Source organism: Hypanus sabinus, chromosome 1 (assembly GCF_030144855.1).
Source record: "Hypanus sabinus isolate sHypSab1 chromosome 1, sHypSab1.hap1, whole genome shotgun sequence".
Taxonomy (NCBI): domain Eukaryota; kingdom Metazoa; phylum Chordata; class Chondrichthyes; order Myliobatiformes; family Dasyatidae; genus Hypanus; species Hypanus sabinus.
In genome coordinates this window covers 183,585,736-183,612,885 of record NC_082706.1, presented here as the reverse complement: position 1 = coordinate 183,612,885, position 27,150 = coordinate 183,585,736, and the positions used below count along the sequence as shown (strand labels likewise).

General features: G+C 42.4%; 1 protein-coding gene and 1 long non-coding RNA gene across 7 annotated transcripts in view; one reads left to right on the top strand and one right to left on the bottom strand.

The window, feature by feature from the left end:
* jph1b (junctophilin 1b) overlaps positions 1-27,150 on the top strand; it is a 136,103-nt gene that overhangs the window by 89,755 nt on the left and 19,198 nt on the right. Inside the window, exon 4 of one of the 6 annotated variants that reach the window (XM_059982995.1) lies at positions 4,619-4,931. The exons of 4 other annotated variants lie outside the window; for them this stretch is intronic. In XM_059982995.1, the coding sequence (XP_059838978.1) occupies positions 4,619-4,866 (248 nt within the window). In that variant the 3' untranslated portion in view covers positions 4,867-4,931. Of the gene's footprint in view, positions 1-4,618; positions 4,932-27,150 lie in introns of those variants that run through there. One more of the 6 variants, XM_059983014.1, reaches the window with a different exon arrangement.
* Positions 1-27,150, bottom strand: part of LOC132401171 (uncharacterized) — a 48,982-nt gene that overhangs the window by 10,431 nt on the left and 11,401 nt on the right. The window contains exon 3 of the long non-coding RNA XR_009514510.1: positions 22,231-22,565. This is a non-coding gene — a long non-coding RNA (uncharacterized LOC132401171). The remainder of the gene's footprint in view (positions 1-22,230; positions 22,566-27,150) is intronic.

Here is a 27,150-nt window from a genome sequence, read left to right as displayed (position 1 = left end):
AGCAGAAAATTTGAAGTTAATAACTCATATCCTTCTACCACAGACTTATCAATCACCCCGATGAGTTATTAACTTCAAACTTTCTGCATAATCACACAAAAAGTTCACCTGCATGTACATGTAACGAGAGCAGAATTAATTAATCTCCTTCTACCACAGGCCACAAACTTATCAATCACCCCTGCTGTGGACACTTTCTGGAGGTCCAAGATCCATATACTCCATGACCGCTGGACTAAGTGTGTAAATGTAGGAGGGGACTATGTTGGAAAATAAATGTGCTAGGTTATCTAAAATTGATTCCTTCTATCTTAGGCCACAAACTTATCAATCACCCTCGTATGTGTAGTCATTCATAATATTCATTGCCAGTAAGGGTATTCACTCATATACCTCCTTACTCACAACTTCTCCCTGTTAATGTTCCATTCATTGTCTGTATGTTAATAATAAGCCTAAATGTTTGATTTTACAGTTCTTTAATTATCTCTGTAAGCGCATTTATCTCTGGCCGCCAAAGAATTTACAGTGCCTCTCAGTAATTACATTACACAGGGTATTTCTGAGAGATACAAGTCATTATCTAAATTAAGTTTAGTCTATCGTACAATAACTTAATATCCAACTGTAGAAGATGTTGTTGCATTCTTACAAAACCATAAATCTTAGACATCCTGTTGTCTACAATCTAGGATTGCCACATTGTCTTCAGTTACAAACGTCCAGAATCTTGAGTTGAGATCACATCCAAACTTCATTGGGTCATATGGGTGCAAGATAATCCAATACAGTTCACTTTGGAATACTAAAAAGTGATTGGGACCAATTCCTCAAAAAATTGTTGGCAATGTTATTTAACATGACTATTCCATCTTGCTAACTCTTGCAATTTCCACAGAACATTTTAGCCAACGCTGCTCTGTTCAGTTTCTGAGAAGCATTTACTGACGATGCACATTCGATGTTGGACATGCATTGACGGTGATACCTCATGAACTCACTCTTAATTTTAAACCTTGATAGAAGTGATGCCACTGAGGAACGAGGTAGCTATAGAAGTCCAGCCTACTACAGTACTTATGCTGCAAACTAGGGTAAATAGTACTTCCCCCTTTAAAAGCCTAATTATCCTAAGCCTCTGATGCTGGGTGCTCCATTGTTTGTTATTTTTTGTCATGATTTAGATGAGAATGTAGGTGGCATGATTAGTCAGTTTGCAGATGACACTGAAATTTGTGGTATGAATGACAGTGAGAAAGATTGTCTAAGGTTTGAACTGGATATAGACCAAATGGGAAAATAGGCAAGAGAACAACAGATGGGTGTTAAAATGGACAACTGTGAAGCGATGCATTTTGGGATGTTAAACCAGGGTAGCATTAACACAGTGCATGCCAGTGCCTTGGAGAGTGTTGATAAACAGAGTGATATTGGGGTACAAGTATACAGTGCAGTTTCCGGAAAATGGGAACACAGATGGCTAGGGTGAACAGGAAGACATATGGCATGCTTGCCTGCATTGACAGAGGCATTGAGTACGAGAGTGTTGGGATATCATATTGCAGTTGTACTCTTATTTGGAATATTGTTTGCATTTCTCACCACCACACTGTAGGAAGGACATGATTAAGCAAGAGAGGGCACAGAAAATACTCACAAGGGTGATGTCTGGAGAGCTCCAGTTTGAAGGAGAAATTGGATAGGCTAGGTCTGGAGCAAAGGAGGCTGAGAAGTGGCATGATGCAAATGTATAAAATTACTTTATTTATCTGGAGATACAGCACAGCTGGACAAGCCTCCAATGCCCAATTATACCCATGTTACCTATTAAAATTCAAAGTAAAATTTATTATCAGAGTCTATGCATGTCACCACATACAACCCTGAGATTCTTTTTCTGCAGGCATACTTAGCAAATCTATAGAACAGGAACTGTAAACATCAGGAACTGTTAACTGTAAACAAACTGGGTGAATGCAGATATAAATAAATAGCAATAAATAATGAGCATGAAGTAACAATATAACAGAATCCTTAAATGAGTGTAGCTGTCCCCTTTTGTTCAAGAGCCTGATGGTTGAGGGCTAGTAACTGCTCTTAAACCTGGTGATGCGAGTCCTGAGGCTCCTGTGCCACCTACCTGAAGGCAGCAGTGAGAGAAGAGCATGGTCTGGGTGGTGGGGATCTCTGATGATGGATGCTGCTTTTCTGTGGCAACGTTTCATGTAGATGTGCTCAGTGGTTGGGAGGGTTTTACCTGTGATGTAGTGGGCTGAATCCACTAACTTTTGTAGGAACCAACTAACCTGTACATCTTTAGAAAGTGGGAGGAAACTAGAGCACCTGGAGAAAACCCACACTTACAGGGAGAATTCCTTACAGGTAGCAGTGAAATTGAACCTGGATCATTGGCAATGTAACTGTTATGCTAACTACGACACTACCATGTCATACAAATACAAATATTTTATGGGTCAGGATCTGTTCAGCAGTCTTATCACAGTTGGAAAGAAGCTGTCCCCAAATCTGGCCGTACGTATCTTCATGATCCTGAACCTTCTCCCGGAGGGAAGAGGGACAAAAAGTGTGTTGGCTGGGTGGGACTTATCCTTGATTATCCTGGCAGCACTGCTCTGACCACGTGTGGTGTAAAGTGAGTCCAAGAATGGAAGATTGGTTTGTGTGATGTGCTGGGCTAGGTTCACGATCTTCTGCAACTTCTTCTGGTCTTGGACAGGACGACTCCCATACCAGGTTGTGATGCACCCTAGAAGAATGCTTTCTACGGTGCACCTATAAAAATTAGTGAGGGTTTTAGGGGACAGGCCAAATTTCTTCAGCTTTCTCAGGAAGTAAAGGTGCTGGTGGGCCTTCTTGGCAGTGGACTCTGCTTGGTTAGACCAGGTCAGGTCATTTGTGATATTCACCCCGAGGAACTTAAAGCTTTTGACCTGTTCCACCTGCGCACCACCAATGTAGATGGGGTCGTGCGGTCCGCTACTCCTTCTGAAGTCAACAACCATCCCTTGTGTTTTAAAAATATGAAAGGTATGTATGTGGTAGATAGCTCATATCTACTTTCAGTGGTAAGGATATCTAAAACTGCAGGGCATAGGTCTAATTTGAGAGGGGGCAAGTATAAAAGAGATCTGAGGGGCACATTTTTAACACAAAGTAGTTAGTATGGGTGTTGAGCTTCTGGTGGAATTGTGAAGGCAGGAAAAGTAACAACATTGTAAGAGACATCTGGATAGGTAGTTGAATGACTGGAGTCAAAGGGGATATGGAATGGATCTAAGTAAAAGGGGGATTAGTTTCAGTAAGCATCTTAACAAAGATATGGCAGACATTTTACTATTCTGTACAACTCTATGAATTTTGGTTTACTCTTCTGTTATTGCTGTTGTCAATTTAACTTTCATCTGGTACTTTGCAATGGCAAGGACATTAGGATAGAATTCATACACTTACCGAGCCGTATGCAGTTATCTATCACCGTTTCCAGTGATAAGCTATCTCAAACCTGAATCAGGTTTATTATCACTGGCAAAAGTTGTTAAATTTGGTGTTTGTGACAGCAGTACAGTGCAGGGCATAAAATTACTATAAGGTACAACACAAATAAATGATGCAAAAAGTGAATAATCGGGTACTGTTCATGAGTTCATGGACCATTCAGAAATTTTAAATCATTGAGGTGGGTCTTCAGGCTCCTTCACCTCCTCCCCGATGGCAGCAATGCAAAGGGGGCATGTCACAGATGGTGAGGGTCTTTAAAGATGGATGCTGCCTTCTTGGAAATACCGCTTATAGAAGATGTTGTGATTTGACACACTGAATGATGTGACATCAAGGAAAGCCCCCTCTCCCCCAAAGAACAGGCACCCTGTCTGGCCACAGCTGAGGAGGGGAGGCTCCTAGCCAGGGTAAACCCACACAAAGCTGTGGGCCAGGCAACTGAGGGACAGTGCAGGGCAGCTAACAGAGGTCTTAGTGAGCATCTTGAACAGTCCACTGTCCCTGCAGGCTTCAAGACAGCCACCATTATTTTGGTGCCCAAGAGAGCAACGTTAACCGGCCTAAATGACTACCACCCAGTAGCACCGACTTCAACAATCATGAAGTGCTTTGAGTGGCTGGTAATGGATCGCATAAAATCTCACCTTCCAGCTGCAATGGACCCTTTCTAGTTCACCTACCGCTCAAAATGAACCACTGATGATGCCATAGCCTCAGCCATCCACTCCATCCTGTACCCCCCCCCCCCCGAAAAATGATGACTCATACACCAGGACATTGTCTGTGGAGAGAGAGAAGAGCACAAAGTTCCTTGGTGTGCACATACTAGATGATCTAACCTGGACCCACAACACCTCCCCACTAGTCAAGAAAGCACAGCAGCGTTTACACTTTCTGAGGAGATTGAAGGCCCCCGTTCTAACAACTTCCTACAGGCATACCATTGAGGGTGTCCTGTCTGTCTGCATCAGTGTATGGTTCAGAAGCAGCAAGGCATTGGACCACAAGAATCTACAGAGGATAGTAAAAACTGCCAAGAGGATCATTGAGGTCTCCCTCTTCCCTATTTCTGACATTGACTTCTTTTCTGGCATTGCAGCCCGAAGAATCGTTGAGGATCCCTACCACCCATCCCACACTCTCTTTGACTCACTACCATCAGGAAGGAGGTGGGGAAGCATCAGGACTAGAATTACCAGACTGGATAAAAGCTTCTTCCTTCAGGCTGTGAGACCCTGCCACACCAAGGTCTTGTCACTTGGACAGCGAGTTGCTCACTGTTTAACTGTACTGCATTGTATTTTATTCACTAATCTATGGCAGTATTTTGGTTTATGCGCTCTGTGAGGGTGCAGTGTGGTCCAGGGGAATGTTGTTTTTTTTTGGTTGTATGTATGTACAGTCAGACAACAATAAACTTGAACTTGATGGCAGGGAGGGTTGTGCCAATTACTAAACAAGGCATTTAATTTTATAAATTAAGTAGCCATGCGCTGCAAGATGAGCCGCAAATAAGTTGCAATCTAAAATGTAAAACACACACACATCACCTTTATTTAAGAAGAACCTCTTTAGTTTAGAAGCAGTGTTCCAAACATTTTCCTGATAGATTCTGCACAGAGGTTCAGTGCAAAGTGCAAGGCTTTGAATCAAGCTAAAGCAATCTTTCCAGGATGTCTATATAAAACACGTTCACAATTTAAACAGGAAAACAATACAAAGTGGGAGTATATGACTAAAGTAACTTCACTTTTTTACAGAATATGGTTTCAGTGGTCAGTGAGTTCACTTGATTACTGAATACCATTCGACAGAAGTATTAGTTAGATTATCTGAATAGCGGGTCAACAAACCACTGAGTATTGTAAATCCATTTTATAAATCAAGCAGCCATACTCTGCAAAATCAGTAGCAAATTAAATGCAATCTAAGATATAAAAACATAAACATCACTTCAGCAGAATAAAGTACAAGCTACCCAGAGCAATGAATTCCACTATATTTGATCAGCATGTACTGCACAATTGGTGTAGAGAAGTACCAGAGAAATGGTTAACAAACAGTCGCAGAGTCAGCAAACTGTTCAAGCCTTTTAAATCTTTCAGGACAAGTGACGAGCTAAAATCTTGCTAAGTACATAAAAAAACACTATTGTTATTCCGGTTCAATAGCATGAGGCCTTAAGATATAGGACACAGTATTAGGCCCTTTGGCCTATTGAGTCTGCTCCGCCATTACATCATGGCTGATCGATTTTTCCTCTCAGCCCCAATCTCCTGCCTTCTCTGCTGACCATGGCCTATTTTACCATGTGTCTCCAAGTACCTCGAGAAAACATCCTTAACAAAAAGTATCTAGTGCATAAAAAAAAAGAACCTAGTGCCTAACAATTGACATTAACATCGTCCCAACCACCCACTGAGGTCAGACTTCCTTTATGAACAGTGGAGTGACTTTTGCAGTTTTCCAATCTTCCAGAACCATTTCAGAATCTAGTGAAAGATCATTAATGATGCCCCCACAATCTCTTCAGCCACTTCTTTCAGAACTCTCCAGAACCATCTGGTCCAAGTGACTTCAGACATTTCAGTTTCCCAACAACTTTCTCCCTAGTATGGTAGCTTCACAGACTTCATGACCTCTGACACCTGGAACTTCCAGCATACTGCTAGTATCTTCCATAGTGAAGGCTGATGTAAAACACTGCCATTTTTTTGTCTCCCATTACTGCCTCTCCAACATCATTTTCCTGTGGTCCAATATCCACTCTTGCCTCTGTTTTACACTTTATTTATTTGAAGAGACTTTTGGTATCCTCTTTCATATTATTGGGTAGCTTACTTTCATATTCCATCTTTACCTTCTCACTTGCCTTCTATTGGTATTTAAACGCTTCCCAGTCCTCTAACTTCCCACTAATTTTTACTCTATTATATGTCCTCTCTTTGGCTTTTTATGTTGGCTTTAACATCTCTTGTTAGCCATAGTCGTGTTATCTTGCCTTTAGAATACTTCTTCCTCTTTGGGATGTATATATCCTGTGCCTTCTGAATTGCTCCCAGAAATTCCAGCCATTGCTGCTCTGCTGTCATCTCTGCCAGTGTTCTTTTCCAATCAATTCTGGCCAATCCTCTTTCATGCCTCTGTAATTCTCAATACTCCATCGTAACACAGATATATCTGACTTTAGCGTCTCCTTCTCAGATTTCAGGGTGAATTTGATCATACTATGATCAATTTCCCTTAAGGGTTCTTTTACCTTAAGCTCTCTAATCAGTTTTGGTTCATTGCACAACACCCAATCTAGAATAGCTGATCCCCTAGTGGGCTCAAACACGAGTTGCTCTAAAAGGCCTTCTCATAGGCACTCAATAAACTCCCCCTCTTGGAATCCTGCACCAATCTGATCTTCCAAATCTACCCACATATTGAAATCCCCCATGGTTAATGTAACATTGCCCTTTTGGCACACATTTTCTATCTCCTGTTGTAATTTGTAGACCACATCCTTACTACTATTTGGGGGTCTGTTTCTAACTCCTCACAGGTTCTGTTTACCCTTGCGGTTCCTTAGCTCTATCCACAATGATTCAACACCTTCCAACCCTATGTCACTTCTTTCTAATGATATAATTTCATTTTTTACCAACAGACCCACACCACCTCCTCTGCCTTCCTGCCTGTCTTTTCGATACAATGTGTATCCCTGGACATTAAGTTCCCAGCTATAATTTTTCAGCCATGATTCAGTGATGCCCACATCGTACTTGCCAACCTACAACTGTGCTACAACTTCATCGACTTTATTCCGTATAATGCGCAAATTCAAATATAACACCTTTAACCTGTATTCACCCTTTTCAGTTTTGTCCGCCTTTTACATTGCAACTCCTCCTGTTGACTGCAATTTTGCCCTGTCAGCAGCCTCTCCTTGCTAGGAGTCTCACAACATAATACCTATGTCTGTAAGCCAACTACCTCATCTTCAAACCTATTACTCCAGTTCCTATCTCCTGCCAAATTAGTTTAAACTCACCAAAATTCTAGCCAAACTGCTCACAATGATATTGGACCCCTCAGGTTCAGGAGGAACCTGTTCCTTTGTATAGGCCGTACCTTCCCCTGAAGAGCTCCCAATGATACATAAATCTGAACCCTGCCCACTGCACCAGTTCCTCCACCATGCGTGCAGCTGCCAAATCATCCTTTGCCTACCCTCACTGGCACGTGGCAGAGGCAGTAATCCAGAGATTACCACCCTGGAGGTCCTGTTTCTCGGTTTTCTACCTAGCTCCCTAAAATCTCTCTTCAGGATCTCCTTACCTTTCCTACCTATGTCATTGGTGCCAATATGTACCAAGACTTCTGGCTGTTCCCTCTGCGCTTGAGAATGCCATGGACACAATCGGGAACATTCCTGATCCTGGCACCAGGAAGTCCCAGGTGTCTTTACTGCATGCACGGAACCTCGTCTCTGTTGCTCTGACTAAAGAATTTCTAATCAACACTACAGTCCTCTTCACCTCTCTGCTCTTCTGAGCCACTGAACCGGACTCAGTGCCAGAGACCCGATCACTGGCTCCCCCGGGTAGGTTGTCCCCCCTCAATAGTATCCAAAGTTATATACTTATTATTGGGGGGAATGGCCACAGGTGTACTCTACCCTGGTTGTGCATTTCCTCTCCTTTTCCTGACAGTCACACAGTTACCTGTCCCCTCTAACTTAGGGTTGATTACCTCCCTGTAGCTCCTGTCTATCACCTCATGTGGATAGTCCACTTAAGTATAATGCATTTCATCAGATGTAGAAAGTATGCTAAATTATGAGGGGTTACAGACAAGGTAAGTGCAAGCAGGCTTCCCCCCTCCCCCCTTCCCTGCTGAGCTTGGGTGAGAATAGAAACTAGAGCTCATGGGTTCAGGATGAAAGGTGAAATCTTGAGGGAGAACATGAGGGGGAACTTCTTCACTCAGATGGTGGTGAAAGTGTGGAGCGAGCTGCCAATGGAAGTGTTGGATGCAGGTTTGAAGTCAACATTTCAGAGCAGTTTGGTAATGTACATGGTTGGGGCATGGAGGGCTACGGTCTAGGTGTAGGTCGATAAGTGTAGGCAGAGTAACAGGTTGGCTCTGAGGGCCTGTTATGCTGTAATGCTCTATGACTCTGACTAAATACCTGTCCAACTGAATGTGATACGCAACATTCTGTCTTGTTCTCCCTGCATTCATTGTGGTATAATTCTACTACAACTAAATCCTAACCCTTCAGCTTAGTCCCACAGAGCTGTCTGAGTATTTTGATTTGAAAGTTCCAACTTGCGCAAGTTCCCAGCCTGTGATGCTTGGAGTTAATAAACATCAGGAACAATTGAGTGCAGTTGGTCACCATGACAGAGCGTTTCACATTTACAACCAACACTCCTGTTAGTTTTAGTAAATGGTCATTGTTAAAGTATTACAGTATCTTTGTATTGTAATAATATTTTTGCAAAAGATGACTGGATGGTATACTGCAAAGCCAAGTATTCAGATTATTGATTTTAGTTTTGGTGACAGGCACTGAATTTAACCAGATGTCTCTGCGGTGAGTGGTTGTGGTTTGGGGTCACATCTGAGAGATGTCAATTCAAACTCGACGGTGACACTGTGGTATTGAGTGCAGGGGTAGAAGGCAGCCGTCAATCCCAGGGGATGATGGGTTTGCGCCTCTGGTGGACTGTGGCCTCTCCAGGGCACAAGCCTGGGCGGGAAGATTTGAAGAACCAGCAGCGGGATCCCCCTCTCCACATCACTGACGTAGTCCAAGGGAAGGGCAAGCACCGATACAGCTTGGAATCAGTGTCGTCACAGAGGTTATCAAAGTGAAGTTGTAAACTACATCAAACTGCCTCAGGGGCCCAGGCTCCAGATTTCTTCCTCGGGGTTTACTCCCGAAGCCTTTTCCACAAGTGGGTATGGCCACAAGGCAGTGGAGGTTTAAAATCAGTTTTCCTTCTCCTAGGTGGGCTGTTGTCCAAGGCTGACGAGCCCCACCTACCCGAAGCAACTGGCTTTCAGGTGCCAGTGGTCCACCTTTGCCCCTGCTCTTGTCAGGAGAAACGGTTCTGCCAGACCTAGTAGCTAAGCCACACTTGGTTGTCAGAGGCTGTTAGAGTCGCACACCATTTGGTACACTTTATAGGTATTGGGAACTCACTGAATGGTAGAAAAGATTCAAGGTTCTAAATGGCCAAACCAATCTCCAGTGACTGCTGCACATTTGGCAACCAGCACCTGTCAGGTAAGATGTTAGACTGAAGTTTCATTTGTCCTCTTGGGTGAATATAATCCCTTGACTCTTTTCAGTAATAGCAAATGATTCTCTGGCATCCTCACCAATATTTGTTCCTGAAGAACTAGCACTAAATCAACTACGAACACAAAAAGATTCTGCAGATGCTGCAAAACCAAAGTAATACACACAAAATGGTGGAGGAACTCAGCAGGTCAGGAAAGGAAAAAAGAGCTGATGTTTTGGGCCGAGACCCTCCTTGTTGCAGTAGAGGAGACCGTGGGCCAACATGTCAGTATGCGAATGGGGATTGGAAGAAAAATGGTTGGCCTCTGTCTACTTGTTGTAATGGAGTAAAGTTGCTTAGCAAAGAGATCCCCTAATCTATGTCAGATCTCACTGAATTAGAGGAAGCCACGTAGAGTGCAATGCACCAAATAATTAAATTGGACATGATTTGAGAGTTAGGGGGCAGAAGTTTAAGGGAAACACGATGGGGTATTTCTTTACTCAGAGAGTGATAGCTGTGTGGAATGAGCTTCCTGTAGAAGTAGTAGAGGCCAGTTCAGTTGTGTCATTTAAGGTAAAATTGGATAGGTATATGGACAGGAAAGGAGTGGAGGCTGAGTGCGGGTAGGTGGGACTAGCTGAGATTAAGAGTTCGGCACAGACTAGGAGGGCCGAGATGGCCTGTTTCCGGTGCTGTGATTGTTATATGGTTATACCTGATCTTCATCATATTGGTGCTCTCATACTGATAAAGTGGGCAATTTTGTTGCTATCTTTTCTACTTTACCACAATAGAACATCTTCAAGGAGTAATTCCATTGCCTGGCCACTTTGGAGCATGTTGAGCTTATGAAGGCTGCTATAAAAATGTAAATGGGATGAGGGAGATAAATTACATAGACCAGGCTTTGGGAGTAACTAATGCCAGTTGATTCACTGCCAGTTTTGCAAAGAGTACTTGCTGTAAGTTTAATACAATGGTTTCAGCAATCAGCCAGAGCTAATTGTATTGCTGCTGGCCTTGGAACACCACCTCAGTTCTTAACTAGTGAACACCTGTTCAAACAAGCTAGGGGTGATTAAAGTGCATTTGTACACCTTAAATTAGAGGACCTTTGTTACAGAAACAGGTGGTGAAAATCTTTCATTGAACCTCAGAGCAAGCCAAGTCTTAACATGCCTGATGTCAACCATACAGATTTTCTTTGTAGGCCTTGATAATTCGGAGAAGTAATCTAGTCAATCAAAAATACACTATTCAGACAGTTAGAGGAATCAAAACGTAAAGACTTTCAGGAAAGCTTTCAATAACTTGATGTGTGATCAAGATCTGGGGAATGCATCCTCAAATCCCATTCCCATTAACCACACCATAAGACACAACAAAAGCAGTCTCTCTCCTCAAACCTACATTTATTTATTCCATCTCATTCTTGCTACTCCAAGTCTCACACCTTCATCTTTCAAACTCCACCCACAGAGTTCAACTGTGATCAGAGACACTGCATACAACTCACTGAGATATGAAAAACTTCCTGCAGCAGCAGAGACCCAAAAGCTGACAGACAGCTCCTCAGATGCATGTAGTCTTGCCTGCAATTAGAATAACCAATATAAAGTTTATTAGATATATCCAAGACATCCCAACTGGCCTAGAGCATTGACTCCATAGGAAGAAAGTGATAAATGCAACTAGGACTGATGCCTGCAGCTGCACTGTGGAGGTTATGCTATAAGTTTTAACTTGAATCTCCAGCAGAAGACATCCAAAGAAATGCATTTTGGTTCCGAGCTCCCAAGAGGGTAAGGTTGCACAACTCGATAGAGATTTCCTGGGGAGGTCAGTGAGTCTGTCCACAAGCAAAGGCCAACAAGCATGCACAGTAAAATACTTAGACAGACTTGCCAAAAATCAACTGCAATGTCAAGGCAGACTCTCCAGTCTTATACATGGCTAAATGTAGAGCACAGGCCCTTCCTCCTGAACATAAAAGTGTAGATAGCTCCACTTTAAGTCCTGCAGACCCAACCGCTATGCCGCATCTAATGGTCCATATTCCGTTTTAGCACAAACAGTCGAGCTTGGTGAATCCTGCTTCAGTGGAAGTTAATATTTCTGTCAGCCAGCCCAAACTGCTGGCACTAGAATATTCTGGAGAGCTTCCAAAGTTTTGTACATTCTAGAAATCAATCTATCAATGGGTTATAAAGATCTGATATCACCTGCTGCTTCAGAGATATTGAGGTTACCCTGTGCAGCATCAATCTGCTGCCCTTTTTGAGGAGGCTAACACTCATGTTTCATTCTGCAGGACTAATACCACAGTGGCAGAATAGAAATGATGAGGTTCCTCTACAGAGAACCGGCCAGGACGCATTGAGTAGTATAGTCTCTTCCAGTGCCACCGTGATTCTGTAATCAGGCTAGTTAGTGTAACTAGCCAGAAAGAGTTTCCATTCCACTCTGCTTCCCAGCTGATAGTGAAGACTAAGCTTGCCGTGTTGCCAGGATATTGAGCTTAAGCATACAAGGACAAGTTCAGGACAAGGCCCTGCACTATAAGACACATTCAGACCAATCCTGGCAGCAGATTAATTGTTTCTGAACACCGGTACTCTGATTGTCATGTTGCTTATTTGATTTGGAATGGAGTCAGGAGCTAGAGGATGGAAAAGTTGGCCTTTAAACCCTTTGGGCTAACATGATGCTTGAGAATGGAGGTGGATAGTTACAAATTAACAGCATCACAACTACTACCAGGAGTGATGATGATGTCCTTGCTGGACATTCAGGAAATAGAATATTTTATGATTGCAGAATGTCTCAGGAAGTTCAAAGTCTAGCATTTGAATGAACTCTGCTGGTGCAGTACATCTTACTTTTTGATTCCCTGCAAAGTGCTGCTTGCCATGTCAACGATTCCACCAGTTGGCCGTGCAACGACTCCAACTAGACCTTTGCCAACTCCTTTAAAGAAACCAGCTGCACCTGTTGAGGGAATTGTTTCAAAGAGGAGGAAAGAGAGAGAGAAGGGCTCTCATTGGGAGAACCTATTCTTCTCAGGCATCAAATTTAACACAATATGCATGCATTCAATCATGCCCTGCAGATTTGGAAATAGATCTACAGTGGATGGAGTCTCTCTGGCTCTCCTCTCAGCTTGGATCACCTGAACAGCGGCAATTCCCTCATCAGGCTCTGCTCAGCATTCAACATCTCAGCACTAATCAACAAACTGCAAAACATAGGCCTCTGTATCCTCCTCTACAACTAAATCATTGACTTTCTCTTCGGGAAACCAGTCAATCAATGGAAATTACATCTCCTCGCTGACAATCAACACTGGTGCACCTAAAGGGTGCATGCTTAGCCAACTGCTCTATTCTCTCTACACACACAACTCAAAACAGTATCTCTAAATTTGCTGATGACGCAGTTATTATTGGCAGATAAGGAAGTGTACAGGAGTGAGATAGTTCAGCTAGTTAATCAGCGCTCAGTGTCAGTAAGTCCAAGGAATTGATTGTGGACTTCAGGAAGTGGATGTTGAGGGGACACCAGTCCTCACTGAGGGATCCGAAGTGGAAGGGTTCAAGTTCCTGGGTGTCAGCATCTCTGAAGAATGGCCCGACGTATTGATGCAATTACAAAGGTAGGACAGTGGCGATATTTCAGTAGGACTTTGAGTAGGGTTGGTACATCACCAAATACTCTCACAAATTTCTAGAGATGTACCGTGAAGAGCATCCTAACTAGTTTCACCACAGTTTGGAATGGAGGGACCACTGCACACAATCAGAAAAAGCCTCTCCAGCATCAAGAACATCTTCAAAAGGTGGTGCCTCAGAAAGGCAGTGTCTGTCATTACTGACTCCCATCACCCAGGACATGCTGTCTTCTCATTGCTACCATCAAGGAAGAGGTTCAGGAGCCTGAAGACACGCACTCAATGTTTTAGGATCGGCTACTTTCCCACCACCATCGGATTTCTGAATGGACGATGAACCCATGAACATGACCTCACTATTTTGTTTTCTGGTTTTTTTGGTCACAAAACAACATATTTCATGATTTATGCCAATGATATTAAACGTGATTGATATTCTGATTCTGAATCCCAGCTGAAGGGCTGTGTGATTTTGCTGTCGACTCCCTGTTGCAGCGGTTGCTGGAAATTGTGCAGGTTCCTATTGCAGCACCCTGGTGAGTCCGGTTACACTGAATACGATGGCCAGCATGAGCTTCACTGCCCTGCTTGGTAGTTGCATTTTGTAGCAGTTCCCCGTCAACATCCCCCTGAGTAAAACAATAATCTTGCACTTTTCATCTTGCCAAGGTGCGCAAAGGAAAATGTTCCTGGGCTGCACTTTCATTGATGGGTCTGTGGATGAGAGCCTGTCTCTCTCTTCTCTTTCTCAGCTTGCTGCCTTTTGTTCTCTGTATTATGATGAACACAGGGGAGAGAGCTCTGACAGCAAACAATATAGCAACAGCCTCCAGCCAGTTCACAAAACTACTTCTTTCACTTTTTTACGTCTTCTCTTTCTTTCAAATGTGGTTCTGCTACTGTTGGAGCCTGTACTCTACATCTTGGTGGTGCGTTTTCAGGCCGATTGAGCAAGCTGGTTTTTTGCTGTCTATGAGATTTCGGGCTAAGTGTGCAGCCTCGAGGCTAAGAAATCTGGAGGTGGGGTGCGAACTCATCATCAACTTTATTTCTCACCAGTCTCGCTGATTCAAGTGCCAAGGAAGATCGAAATCACCAAGGTTAGTGTCGAAGGCAAGAGGGTGTTCAGTGCCATCGATCAGCCTGCCACTCGCTGCTGGTGGAAGGCGTCTTCATGTGACCGTCTCTCTCTCCTTCAATGCTGTCAGAGGATGGTGCTGTCGCCCTTGTTCTCGGGCCAGGTTAAATCAACACCATTTCTGGATTGGACTCTAGTTCACATTCTGATGGGTTTCTGGTTTCCAGTCACTCCTTTTTTTTGTTGCTAGTTGGCATGATTTCGAAACAAGGCAGCCTGCAGATAATGAACTCTAAGTTGAATTGCATAGGCCTGGACTCCTTCCACAGACCATTAAAACATAGGAGCAGAATTAGGTGATTTGGCCCATTGACTCCACTCTGCCATTTCATCCTGGCTGATCCATTTTCCTCACAGCCCCTATCTCCTGCCTTCGTGCCCTGACCAATCAAGAATCTATCAACCTCTGCCTTAAATATACATACGGGCATGGCCCCCACATCTGCCTGTGGCAAAGAATTCCACAGATTAGCCACTCTTTGGCTAAAGAAATTCCTCCTCATCTCTGTTCTAAAAGGGCACCCTTCTTTCTTCTGAATTCCAGTGAATACAGACACAGAGCCATCAAACACTCTTCATATGACAAGCCATTCAATCCCGGAATCATTGTTGTGAACCTCCTTTGAACACTCTCCAGTTTCAGAACATCTTTCCCCAAAACTGCTCATACTACGCCAAGTGAAGCCTCACCAGTTCTTTGCAAAATCTCAACATTATAAAAACATCTTTGCTTCTATATTCTAGTCCTTTTGAAATGAAAGCTAACATCACATTTACCTTCCTCACCATAGACTCAGCCTGCAAATTAACTTTTAATCCCTGCACAAGGATTCCCAAGACCCTTTGTACATCAGTTTTTGTATTTTCTCTCCATTTAGAAAATAGTCAAACCTTTAATTTCTTATACTAAACAGCATGACCATACACTTCTGTATTCCATCTGCCACCTCTTTGCCCATTCTAATCTGTCTAAGTCCTTCTGTAGTCTCTCTACTCCTACAAAACAACTTGCCTCTCCAACTATCTTCGTATCACCTGAAAAACTTACAAGAAAGCCATCAATTCCATCATCCAATCATTAACGTATAACATAAAAAGAATCAGTCCCACCACAGACCCCTGCAGAACACCATTAGTCACCGGCAGCCAGCCAGAAATGGGTCCCTTTGCCTCCTGCCAGTCAGCCACTGCTTTATCCACATTAAAATCTTCCCTGTAATACCATGGGCTCGAAGCTTGTTAAGCTGCGTCATGTGTGGCACCTTGTCAAAAGCCTTCTGAAAATCCAAATACACAACATTTATGGATTCTCCTTTGTCTATCCTGCTTGTTATTTCTATAAAGAATTCGAACAGATTTGTGAGGCAAGGTTTTCCCTTGACTCATGTGCCTCCAAGCACCCCAAAACTACATCCTTAACAGTTAACTCTAACATCTTCCCACCCACTGAGGCCAGACTAATTGGCCTATAATTTCCTTTTTCTGCCTCTCTCCCTTTTTGAAGACTGGAGTGACATTTGCATCTGGGACCATTCCAGAATCTAGTGATCCTTGCAAGATTATTACTAATGCCTCCACAATCTCTTCAGCCACCCCTTTCAGAACCATGGGGTGTACACCATTTGGTCCAGGTAACTTATCTACCTTCATACCTACCAGTTTCCCAAAAACTTCTCCCTAGTAATGTTAACTTTAGACACATCAAGACCCCTGACACCTGTGTCTTCCACCATGAAGAATGATGCATTATACTTATTCAGTTCAATTTTGTATCGTACGTTCTGTATTTTTCACTCCTGGTTTTTGTTTGCACAGTTTGGGTTTTTTTCTGTAGAGGAGGGGGTTGATGTTTTTCTTTGAATAGGTTCCATGGTCGTCTTTGTTTTGTGGCTGTCTGTGGAGAAGACAAATCTCAGGGTTGTAATCTGGATTCATACTTCGATAATAAATGTACTTTGAATTGGTGAATCTTTGAAAGCTTTGAATGACAAAACTGTTTGAATGAAGTGTAGAAGGACAGAATACTTCTGTAAACAATAACTAGTGATTGCAGTGATCGGTTGTCAACCGGCTTGCTGGTAGTGGATGACAGATAGTGCAGAAGGGACTCCTGTCGTTGAAGCTCTTTCCCCATGTGAGCTGAACATGCATTGTTAACGACAAATGAAATGCAGCTTGGCAGCTCCGGTGTCAGGTCAGCATTGTATAAAGATTGATGACATAATCTCGTTAGTCTGTATACAGTTCGTTGATGTGTTGGAGCATTGCACAGGATACCACACTGACCAACAGACAGCACGAGTTGCATTTAAAGCGCGTGTGGGCACTTTGGGAAAAATATTGCAAGCAAATTGACACCAATAGCACACAAACAATTAGGGGGCTAAATTTCACAAAGAATGTCTTTTACTTTAGCTCCTTTAAATCTTGTCCTGGATAATCTTTAAAGTTTATTAGTCAAGAAATCTACTTTTTATCACATTGTATCATTTTAGGGTGTGAGGGGACGTGGTCGACAGCTTGCCCCAGCATTCATGGCAGTCAGCGCTACTTACTGTTCTTGTTTTAAAATGCATTCATGGGATTATGGTGAGATGTTCAAGTTCAGTTTTTGGTACATTTTCACTCGGGTTATACAGTTATTCGCTTGAGCGTTTGTGAGTCATCCTGATTGTAACTGGGTGTGTGATAATCACCTTCCCCCAGAGTCCCACTGGCCCGCACTCAGCCCATAACCCTCCATTCCTTTCCTGTCCATATACTTATCCAATTTTACTTTAAATGACAATACCGAACCTGCCTCTACCACTTCTACTGGAAGCTCGTTCCACACAGCTACCACTCTCTGAGTAAAGAAATTCCCCCTCGTGTTACCCCTAAACTTTTGCCCCCTAACTCAACTCATCTCATGCCCTCTTGTTTGAATCTCCCCTACTCTCAATGGAAAAAGCCTATCCATGTCAACTCTATCTATCCCCCTTATAATTTTAAATACCTTTATCAAGTCCCCCCTCAACCTTCTACGCTCCAAAGAATAAAGACCTAACTTTTTCAACCTTTCCCTGTAATTTAGGTGCTGAAACCCAGGTAACATTCCAGTAATTCTTCTCTGTACTCTCTCTATTTTGTCTTTCCTATAATTCGGTGACCAGAACTGTACACAATACCCCAAATTTGGCCTCACCAATGCCTTGTACAATTTTAACATTACATCCCAACTCCTATACTCAATGCTCTGATTTATAAAGGCCAGCATACCAAAAGCTTTCTTCACCACCCTATCCACATGAGATTCCACCTTCAGGGAACTATGCACCATTATTCCTAGATCACTCTGTTCTACTGCATTCTTCAATGCCCTACCATTTACCATGTATGTCCTATTTGGATTATTCCTACCAAAATGTAGCACCTCACACTTATCAGCATTAAACTCCATCTGCCATCGTTCAGCCCACCCTTCTAACTGGCCTAAATATCTCTGCAAGCTTTGAAAACCTACTTCATTCTCCACAATGCCACCCACCTTAGTATCATCTGCATACTTACTAATCCAATTTACCATCCCATCATCCAGGTCATTAATGTATATGACAAACAACATTGGACCCAGTACAGATCCCTGAGGCACACCACTAGTCACTGGTCTCCAACCTGACAAACAGTTATCCACCACTACTCTCTGGCATCTCCCATCCAGCCACTGTTGAATCCATTTTACTACTTCAATATTAATACCTAATGTTTGAACCTTCCTAACTAACCTTAATATATTGTTTTGTTGCAATTGTACGAGTTTAACTTACATCATTGGATGCTTCCATTCTGGTGTGAAACATCAATAAGTGATAGATTTGACTGTAGAGTATTGAAGTCTAAAATGTGTTAGAAGAGGATATATTTTGTGGATGCATAGCTAATTTAGTTTTTCTAGATGCGGAAGTATTTATTTTCCATGCTGATATAAAATAGCTTTATTTACCAATTGTAATGATTTTGCTGTGCAAATGTTCAATATTTGAGTAAAAGATCCAAACTGGATCCCAATAGAATCAGCAGAAATTATTTTAATGCAACAAATAACAGCTAATGTGATAAAATGGCAAGGGAATCCTGTTGATGTGGTACTCGTTAGAGCTGCTGCAAGTGAATAGAAATTTATGAAATGCTGTTAATGTGAACTAGTTTCAAAAACGCATTATCATTTACAAAGGTAAAGTTGAAATCTCAGGCTGCAACCACACTACGCCGGATAAATATGTAACCGGAGCTTTTTCTCTTCGTTTTTACCCTCCGTCCACACTAAAACGGCGTTTTTGTCCCCCAAAACCAGAGCTTTTCAGAAACGCTTTCCAGGGTGGGTATTTTTGAAAACGCTGCTCAGGCAGATCAGTGTAGACAGGGTAACCAGAGACTTTTGAAAACGCTGACAGACAGCAGCGTGCTATTTCATTGTTTTCTTGAACGCAACCTAACAATTTCAGAACAGGTGGCAAAGAGACTGAAGCCAGAAGAGTTAGAAATGTACTCACCAAATACTTTGACCCATAACTTACTGAATAAATAAGTATACTGTACTCATTTTGCCTTGTTTTCTGTCCTTGCTCGTATGAAGGTGGTTTACCTATTTATGCAGGTACTTCTCTGACAATAGATGTGTAACAGTCTAATGTAACATTGTATGGAAATACAAGATAACACTGATGCAGACATGTTTTATACATTTAACAAGGTGCTTTATTAATGCAACAGAGTTAGTCAGTTTTTCAATGTTCATCATCAACCAGGTCCATCTGTCCGTGAACTCCCCGTCGGTTACCACCGTACGCTCCAGTATTTGTTTTTTTTTCGTTTTAAGTTCTCCTGCGCAAGAGCCAACAGCTGTCCGTCGTTTTAAGTTTTTCTAGTCTGTAACCACACAAACGAGATTTGACACCAAACATGCTGCTTGTTTTCAGTAGATGTGTTCTGCGCATACGCAGGAGGAGGAGATTAACTGAAATCTCCGTTTCAGTGTGGATAGAGGTATTTTCAAAAACGCATAGTGTGGACACCTATTGTTTTTACGCGAAACCAGCGTTTTCAAAATTATCCGGTCTAGTGTGGATGTAGCCTCAGAGTTGGAAGTCATCTAACAAATTATTGCTGAGCTCTGTGAGAATCAATAACAGTAGCCTTGTTGTAATACCCAATAAAAACAAATAATAAACTATTTTTTAATCTAAATTTCATTCTCACCTTCAGAGATTAAACAAAGTGGAGGTAAAATGCCAGTTGTAATTATTGGTATTGAAATGCTACATTTGGAAATCTCAGTTAAGTGTTAAGATTTATTTTAATGTATCTATCTTAAAAAGACTGCACACCAATTCATATTTTGTTTTTAGTAATTTGTAATAGTTCCAGCAAAACATACATTTCATATAAACCTCCACTCCTGTTGTGTGAGAAATGACACATTTTAGTCCTTATCCTTCAGAAATATCTGGAGTGGGAGTATTGGCACAATCGTGTGAATCACCCTCTCATTCTCTTGCCCGCTGGATTCACAGAGGTACATTTACTTTGAGAATGAGAAGTTCAATAACTTCCCCGTTTTGGAGAAGCACAGTTTGAGATTCCATTTTCCTTAAATATTTCCTATTTTATGAACTTTAGGAAAACTGATGATGCCTGTTATTAGCTCAAGAATTCTTGTTGACTACTTGGTACTTCTGCATAGCCTCATGGAACAACACCTTAAGACACCACACATGTAAATTGCTTCATCAATAACTAACAATACGCATTACCACACCTTAATTTTATAACTATAAAAATAGCAAGGCTTTCATAGGAAGCAATAAGAATGAATAGACTTGGTCTCTCTTCTCTTGAGTTTGATAGATATTTTTAAGACCATAAGATCATCAAACGTAGAGCAGTATCAAGCCATTTGGCCCATCAAGTCTGTTCTGATGCTGCTTCTTGCTGGTCCGCTTTCCCTCTCAACCCCATTCTCCTGCCTTCTCCCCATAACATTTCATGTTCGGACTAGTCAAGAACCTATCAACCTCTGCTTTAAATATACCTAATGACTAGCCCTCCACAGCCACCGATGGTAATGAATTCCACAGATTCATCACTTTCTGGCTGAAGAAATTGCTCGTCATTTCCTTTCTAAATGGGCGTCACCCTATTCTGAGGTTGTGCCCTCTGATCTCAAGACTCCTCCACTACAGGGAACATTCTCTCCACATCCACTGGATTTAGGCCTTTCAACATTCGATAGATTTTAATAAGATACCCTATCGTTCTTCTAAATTCCAGCGAGTACAGACCCAGAGCGAACAAACATTCCTCACACATTAACCTTTTCATTCCTGGAATCATTCTCATGAACCTCCTCTGGGCCAGCACATGCCAGTACATCTTTTCTTAGTGAGAGCATCAAAAGTTACGGGGAAAAGGCAGGAGAGGTGGGTTGAGAGGGATAATAAATCAGCCATGATCAAATGACATATCAGATTCAATGGAGCAAATGGCCTAATTCTGCTCCGATGTCTTACAGAACCAGCCCTCTCAGGCAGAGATTTCACAGAAAATGCTGTGAGCAATTTGCTACTAGATTCGCTCCAGTTTTCTGGCAGAGCAACAGGGAGGACAGAATTTTGTATCTGTTTCTCAGCAGAGGGATGTTGTTAGTAACGCGTCTCTCCTTACGTAATGTTATAATTAGATTTGATTAGCTCTATTTGTCACACGTACATCGAAACATACAGTGAAATGAATCCTTTGCGTCAATGGCCAACACAGTCCGAGAATGTGCTGGGTCAGCCCACAGATGTCGCCATGCTTCCGACGCCAACACCGTGTGCCCACGGCTCACAAACCCTAACCCACCCATCTTTGGAACATGGGAGGAGACCATCATGGGAAGACCATGCAAACTCCTTACAGGCAGCAGCAGGAATTGAACCTGGGTCGGCAGTGTAAATCGATACACAAGCCACTATCTACCATGCTGCCTGATTATATCTACTGTAAAGAGAATGTAGCGAGATGTAAAAAAAATACATCTGCTGCTAATTCCATTAATGTTCTTTCTTGAGAAATGCATCCTGAGCACTAAGCCTAATTATAATCTCACTCAGTCAGTATCAGGCTGCATGTACAACAGAAATCATTGCCCAGTGCCTTGTAAACAATGAACCATATCATGCTTAACAAACTGAAAGGCTATTTTCCTTTCTTTATTGTAAACTGATATAATGAGACCGTGTTTCCTACAACAAAATGTTGCCAGTGTTTGAAGATTCATTAAAGCAGCAGATGGTTACTCACTCACTCCCATCGGTGTTTGAGACAAACAGGAAGTGGAGTGTTTCAAAGTTTATTAAAGGCTGTTTAAGGTGATTGGAAGTGAAGTCTTCTTTCTTCACAAAATCTACAAGTCACATTCTGTTGCTTAAGGTGAAGACTGACAAAGTGGATAGATAGAGAGATACATTATTGACCTCAAAGGAAATTACAGTGTTGATGACAGTACCGATGACTGACAAAGGTGTAAGCTGAAGAATAGCTTCAAATAGAGTTTTGAATGGGTATTTATAAATATGAAGAGAACATCCAAAACCTTTGCTTACCTTTATTTGAACAAAATTGGAAATTGAAGCGTACAGGAGGATGGACTCTGAACTTTCAGTTGTCACGCTGTTAAGGAAGAGGGTTGTCCCTTACCAGTGGATCACGAACTGCCTTCTGAATGTGCATTTGGAAGGAATTAGCGGGTAGCGTAACGTTTTACAGTGTCAGTGTCAGTGTCAGTTCAGATCCCCCTGCTATCCTGTAAGGAATTTGCACATTGTCCCAGTGACCGAGTGGGTTTCCTGTTTCCTCCCACATTCCAAAGATGTACAGATTAGAGTTAGTATGTATAGGCATGGCAACACTTCAGGATGTTCCTCACACGTCCTTGGATCTGTTGGTTGTTGATAGAAACAATACTGTATGTGTCGTTGTTTCAATGTAAAGGTGATAAAGAAATCTGATATTTAGAACCCTTACGAGTCATTTAAAAAAGTGGAAAGTAAATTTATAATCAAAGTACATATACAACCTAGAGACCCATTTTCTTGCAGGCATACTCAATAAGTCCATAGAGTAATAACCATAACAGGATCAATGAAATCCAGCACCAACTTAGACAACAAACTGTGCAAATACAACAAGAAAGAAATAATAACAATAAACAAAGTAGCAATAAATATTGAGAAAATGAGATGACGAGTCCTTAAAGCTAAGTCCATTGGTTGTGGGAACATTTCAAAGCTGGTGAAGTTATCTCCTTTCGTTCAAGCCCTGACTGTCCCTGAACCTGGTGATGTGAGTGCTGAGGCTGCTCTACCTTTTTCCTGATGGTAGCAACGAGACATGAGCATGTCTTGGGCGGTGGGGAAGTTTGATGATGGATGCTGCTTTTCATGCCGATGTGCTCAATGATGGGGAGGGCTTTACCCGTGATAGGCTGGCTGTATCCACTACTTGTTGTAGGATTTTCCATTCAAGGGAATTGGTGTTTCCATACCAGGCTGTGATGCAGCTAATCAAAATACTATCCGATACGCATCTTTAGAAATTTGCCAAAATTTTAAATGTTGTGCCAAATGTTCGCAAACTCCTAAGGAAGTAGAGGCACAGCCATTCTTAACTCGCAATTGCACTTAAGGGCTGTGCCCAGGACAGGTCCTCCGAAATAATAACACTGAGGAATTTAAAGTTGCTGGCCCTCTCCATTGCTGATCCTACAGTGAGGACTGGCTCATGGACCTCGGGCTTCCTTCTTCTGAAGTGAATAATCAGCTCCTTGGTCTTGCTGACATTTTGTGAAAGATTGCATCTGTGGCGTCACTCAGTCAGATTTTCAATCTCTTTCCAATATGCTGACTCATTAGATAGAGAGCATTTGACACCAAACCCCACCTACACCCTTTCTTCTATCTTATCACACAAGTGGGACACAGTGAGAGGCAACAGAGGCTTGATGCAGCATGCCTGATATGAAAACATTACAAGCTATTTTTAGATTGTCATTTGGTGAGAACGTTGCAAAACGGGGTTGAATCATGATAAAAAAAATCCAGTTCTTCAACAACTTTCTCAAATTCAAACCATCCAAAGATACTTGACAGCAAAAGTAAACGTTTTTTCTAAGTGCAATAGGTGATGGAATGTGGATTTGGCAAAAAATTAGCTTACTACAACTCTTACAGGCAGAGTCATCAAAAATACATCAGATAATAAATGAGGGAAATATTGCAATGTTGGAAATCCAAAGTAACACACACAAAATGTTGGAGGAGCTCAGCAGGTCAGGCACTATTTACTGAAGTGAATCAGCAGTCGACGTTTCACGCAGCGACCCTTCTTCAGCACTGGGGACATCAGGGTCTGTAAAGAGTTCGTATGTTCTCCACCGCCCCATGACTGCATGGGTTTCTTCTGGGTGACCATAAGACAAAGGAGCAGAAGTTGGCCATTCAGCCCTTCGAGTCTGCTCCACCATTTCATCATGAGCTGATCCAATCTCCCCTTTAGTCCCATTCCCCTGCCTTCTCACCATAACCTTTGATGCCCTGACTACTCAGATACCTATCAATCTCTGCCCAGTGACTTGGCCTCCACTGCCACCAGTGGCAACAAATTCCATAGATTCACCACCCTCTGGCTAAAAAAATTTTTTCGCATCTCTGTTCTGAATGGGCGCCCTGCAATCCTCAAGTCATGTCCACTCATACTAGACTCCCCCACCATGGGAAACAACTTTGCCACATCTACTCAAAATGCTTCTATGAGGTCCCCCCTCATTCTGCTAAACTCCAAGGAGTACAGTCCAAGAGCGGTCAAACGTTCCTCATATGTTAACCCTCTCATTCCCAGAATCATTCTAGTGAATCTTCTCCGAACCCTCTCCAACGTCAGCACATCCTTTCTTAAATAAGGAGTCCAAAACTGCACACAGTATTCCAAGTGAGGTCTTATCAGTGCCTTGTAGAGCTTCAACATCACATCCCTGCTCCTCTACTCTATTCCTCTAGAAATGAATGCCAATATTGCATTTGCCTTCTTCACCACCAACTCAACCTGGAGGTTAACCTTAAGGGTAAAATGCACGAGGACTTCCAAGTCCCGTTGCATCTCAGAACTTTGAATTCTCTCCCCATTTAAATAATGGTCTGCCCTGGGTGCTCTGGTTTCCTCCCACAGTGCAAAGACATACCAGTTGGTAGGTTAATTGGTCATTGTAAATTGTCCCGTGATTAGGCTAGTGTTAAATCGGGGAACGCTGGGCAGAACTGCTCAAAGGGCCAGAAGAGCCCATTCTGTGGGGCATCACCAAAAATTTTTGTAGTAGCTAGGAATAAATATTGACCTTATCACTGAATGAGAGGAACTCCCTTGTACTTTATGCCAGGTGAGAGCACAGGTGAGGCTCTGAGAAACAAGATTTTCGGCAGTATTGCACTGGTATGAGAATGATAGTTATGCTTGAATACGTGAACCTTATACCCAAATATACTGGAGTCTGTTTGTCAGGAAAACTCTTTTCCTCCGCCCCTCCCCCTCCCTCTCCCCCACCCCCCATCAGCACTAAATTAATATCAACTGGGAATTTGCTGTTGGCTGTCATTCAATTTACAATCCCACAATGATGGTCTTCCTGCTAAGAAAATGTCGCCCAAATCAGGGCATTTTGGCTCAGAAATATCGGAGATCTTCCTTTCTAGATGTTCTCGTGAAATTCAGTGGTCGTTCACAGGTTTTTGAGATAGCATCATAAAGGAACATAAAGACACACACAGGCACCAACACATACAATTAATCAGTTGACTTTTTCAAACAGTATTGCAAGGTTTTATTTATAATCTTGGCTTGGACGTTTGTTTAATGTGGTAATTTTTTGACTCATGGTCAAAAGTATTGACAGACGGAAGCTAAAGTGGGGGTCTACAGGTGAATCAGAAATCAGAATTGCACCCTACGGAACTCTTCAAGGATAGCCCGTGGGAAAAATGGACTTCTATGTTACCATATTATTCATTCATTCTCCTTCTTTCCTCATCTACTGCTATTTCAATAAATAAAGAGAACTGGGTGACTTTGTGCAAGAGTCAGTGAAAAGAAACTTGCAAGTGCTGTAAGCTGTTACTATGTTGAGCTTCACAGTAAGAGGATTAGAGTACAGCAGGTCAGAAGTCTTGCTACAATTCTATAGAACCTTGGTGAGATCGCACTTGGAATATTGCATACAATTTTGGTCTTCTCCCTTAAGGGACATTCTTGCCATAGAGGGAGTACAGGAAAGATTCACTAGAACGATTCTCGTGGTGGCTGGGATGCCACACGAGGACTCATTAAGTTGACAAATTTGTATTCACTAGAGCTGATAAGAGTGAGAGGGCATCTGGCTGAAACTCACAAAATTTTGTTAGGATAAGATAGGGGAATGATGCTCCCCTGGAGAGAGGGAATCTAGGATGAGGGGTCCTGAAAAAGAGTCTTGGCCTGAAAATGTCGACTACCTCCCCATTTCCACAGACGCTGCCCGAGTTCCTCCAGCACTCTGTGTGTTGCTTGGGATGAGGGGTTGCAGTTTGCGATTACAGGGCAAGGGATTGAGATATTGAGAAACGTCCTCACTCAGAATGGAATGTTCTATCACAGTAGGTTGTTGAAAAAAGATGCTGAATAATCTGAAGAAAGAGACAGCCAATTTCTAGATGCAAAGGAGAAAAGCCACGAGGGGGGTTTTGAGGTAGGTGATCAGCCGTGATCATGTTGAATGCTGGGACAGGTTCAAAGTGGAAGATGGTGTACTTCTGCCCTTATTTACTGCATTTCTATGATGGTATGGTGTATAGCAGGATTGCTTCCCTCATGAAGTCCAGGCAATGGAATCTTTGTTTCAGTATGGCATCCCATTTTTCATGAGTTCCGTGCTGAGGCCATCAGTGTGGAACTCGTACATGTGCAAATGGATGGCTTCATACACCCAGATTCAGTGCAGTGAGAGCTTCTGTCTACTGCTGAATGAAGGTGGGGCAGATTTTGCAGGATATTCTGCAGAGAACACACTAAGGGAGGAGATACAGGAATGTGAAGATGCACGCTCAATCTTTTAGGAACAGCTTCTCCTCAAACATCAGATTACTGAACTTTCCATGAATCCACGGACACCATCTCACTATTTTGCCCTCTTTGTACTCTATATTTATTTTTATATTTCTTATTGTAATGTATTGTAATTTTAATATATTGCACTGCACTACTGCAAAACAACAGATTTCGTGACATAGGTCAGTGAAAATAAACCTGATTCTGACCAATGTGACTTGCATTCTGTGCTCAGAGACAATGTGGGTCTCAAGGGAATGGACTTCCTTTCATTTCTGATACAAAATGGAGTCAAAATGCAGTACTGACAAAAGGAGGTTTGCACAGGAAATGGTACTTGCATCATCGTTGAGGTCTACACTCCTTCAGCTTGCTTTTCTCTGCCAAGGGTG